At 35.5% G+C, this 2,777-nt stretch overlaps 1 protein-coding gene across 1 annotated transcript in view; it reads left to right on the top strand.

Annotated features, from left to right (window-relative positions):
• The window catches only part of LOC108744436 (A disintegrin and metalloproteinase with thrombospondin motifs adt-1), a 30,560-nt gene that overhangs the window by 22,560 nt on the left and 5,223 nt on the right, over nucleotides 1–2,777 (top strand). Inside the window, exons 5-8 of the mRNA XM_018480192.1 lie at nucleotides 692–797; nucleotides 866–1,000; nucleotides 1,929–2,035; nucleotides 2,127–2,269. Of these exons, the coding sequence (XP_018335694.1) occupies nucleotides 692–797; nucleotides 866–1,000; nucleotides 1,929–2,035; nucleotides 2,127–2,269 (491 nt within the window). The remainder of the gene's footprint in view (nucleotides 1–691; nucleotides 798–865; nucleotides 1,001–1,928; nucleotides 2,036–2,126; nucleotides 2,270–2,777) is intronic.

The following is a 2,777-nucleotide window of genomic DNA, read 5'->3' as shown; positions in this document are numbered from 1 at the left end:
GCAACTCCATTCAAACTCTCCTTGGTAACCCTAAGGATAAAATTCCATTCTTAGAAAAGTCGGGGATATATGAAATTAGTTGTAATGACTGTAGTAAAAAATATATTGGACAAACTAGACGTTCAATCAAAACCAGATTTAAAGAACATCTAGCTCATGCTAGGTTTGGTAGAGAAGAAAAATCTAGTGTTGCCCAACATATTCTTACTGATGGACATAATATTAATATTAATAACCTTAAGTTAGTTAAAGAAGTTAGGAATAATCGTTTACTAAACAGTTTTGAAAGTTTATACATTTATAAAAATAAACAAATTGTTCTTAACAATGACAACGGTCCCATCCCTGGATCTCCGCTATTTAGTTTAGTTTAATTACGTTTATGATGATGATGTTAAGGTCCATTGAACATCTACCTTGTTGGCTTCGGGTCATGTTCACTGAACCTTAACAACTATCAGTATAAATTAGGATTAGTTCTCATTTAGGTTTAGTTTACTTCAGTCCCTGAAGAAGGTAACTTTGTTACCGAAAAGTGCTTCGGACAACTACAGTGTCGTGATTTGGCGTTGGGGTTTTGAGCTATTCTGTTTGTTCTACAACAACCTGATTTATTGATAATATTAGGATATACTTACATAGTTTCAGACATTATCTCATCGATCTCACATTTGCTTCTAATGTTATTTAGGCTTAGCCCCAGTTGCAGGAATGTGCACACCAACAAGTAGTTGCACCGTAAACGAAGGAAGACATTTCGAAAGCGTTTATGTAGTAGCCCATGAAATTGGACATAAGTAAGTTCACTTTCCATCTATTTTTTTATTTTATTTTAATTGATTTTCTGTTTGTTTGAATATTTCAGTCTCGGTATGAGACACGACGGGCCGCTGGCTGATAATAATTGTGACCCTACGAGTTATATTATGTCGCCAACGCTTGGAAGTGGCAAAATAACTTGGTCACCCTGTAGTAAAAAATACTTGCAAACATTTTTAGAGTAAGTAAGTATAAGGATAATTTATTAAGTTTTAAGTTGGATTAAATACTTATTGACATTTCGAAAAATAAAAGAAAGACGTGTCTAACTAGGTGATTTTCACTCACGATTTTCCTCAGTACGTACATCCCTGTATGTCCAATCTTGTAGTTGAAATTTTTCGGTGTTTTTGATTTTTCTTAATATATAGACACATGTAGCTTTTATCTGATAACACTCATGATCAGATGTATATATTCGATACCCGTGAAATGCCCGGCACTCTTTCTTAATCAACCAAATAGAATGCCAAAATCTTTAACTTGATATATCCCATGTAGGAAATCCCGGCAGACCCAAACCTAGACCAGCAGTGGGAAGCCAAGCATATGCTTCTCCATATTGGTCTAAAGTTCGGGCAATTCTCAAATGCCAATACTAAGTTTACTAACGTTTCGCTAAGTTTGGTCCAATACTGGACAATCAAGCATGGGTTTATCAATACTGGATCAATGTTTCGGCAATATATATCCAATACTAGGCAACGAAGTATTGGCCAAGATGGAAAGAGACACAGTTGCCCAATCTTGGATTAATTTTGATCTCCATGTCTTGACCCAATGTGGAGCTAATATTGTTTTTATCAAATCCTGATCCAATATTGGCTCTCCAATCTTTGGCCAGTATTGTTCACCAAGTCTTGGTTCGGCATTGGCTGTCCAGTCGTGGACCAAGTTTGCCAATCAGGCTTGGGCCGAAGTGACAAACCAGGCATTTTTCATACTTGGTCCAATATTGACTGTTTATCTCGGACCATAATTGAACAATCTTGCGCCAAGCATGGTCTTGTCGTGATTTCCTATATGGGATGGTGCATGTAGGTACCTGTAACCTACGCAAACACTAATTCCAATTGCCATGTTCTTTTTTTAACTCAGACGCATTTTAGCACTCCTCAATCAAAATGTCTCCTTGATCACGGTAATTCTGCTGGACAACTGGATCATGAAGCCGAAGGTAATTTACCGGGTGAAAGATTCAATGCCGATCAGCAGTGTAAGTTACAGCCAGAATAAAATTATGAATTTATAAATATTGTCTAAATATTAACGTAATAGGTATAATATTATGCTCTGATCGATGACAGGTAGATTAAAGTATGGGAAAGATAGCAAACACTCGCCTCATCAACCATTAGAAGACATATGTCGAGATCTACATTGCGATAGAGAAAAATATACGTGGACTTCACATCCAGCACTCGAAGGAACGAAATGTGGTCATAGCATGGTATGTTCAAAATCATTTACAAGTAGATGTATAAGTATATAATTTAAAAATATCGAGATACATTTTCAGTTGTTTGCAAAATTATTAAAATTATAAATTGATTTTTTTACTTGTTACTTAAACAGGAATAGAAATACAGTGTAAACTCTTTATAACGTCACTCGGTTTAACGACAAACTCCTTAAAACGTCGAAATTGCTTGACTTTGGTTGGTTTACAGTGTTTTCTAAACAATATTACACTCTATATAGCGTCGCGCTCACTCTATTTAACGACAACAATGCGGCATTATAAATCATTGAGCAGTACTTTCTAAGCTGTCGAAATAGATAAGAACTGCAGCTGTGTACGTTGTTGAAGAAGACGATCCTGTCCCTTCACCAAGCATCAAACAAGCACTTGATGCAGCGAAACTATTAAAAAAATACTTTTTATATAATCAAATTGATCCAGCAGTATCTCAAGATATGAGTAAGATACGTAACAAAATACAATTAAAATATTGGAG

The sequence above is a fragment of the Agrilus planipennis genome, unplaced genomic scaffold (genome assembly GCF_000699045.2).
Source record: "Agrilus planipennis isolate EAB-ADULT unplaced genomic scaffold, Apla_2.0 scaffold29, whole genome shotgun sequence".
Lineage (NCBI taxonomy): Eukaryota > Metazoa > Arthropoda > Insecta > Coleoptera > Buprestidae > Agrilus > Agrilus planipennis.
This window is presented reverse-complemented; position numbering and strand designations above follow the sequence as displayed.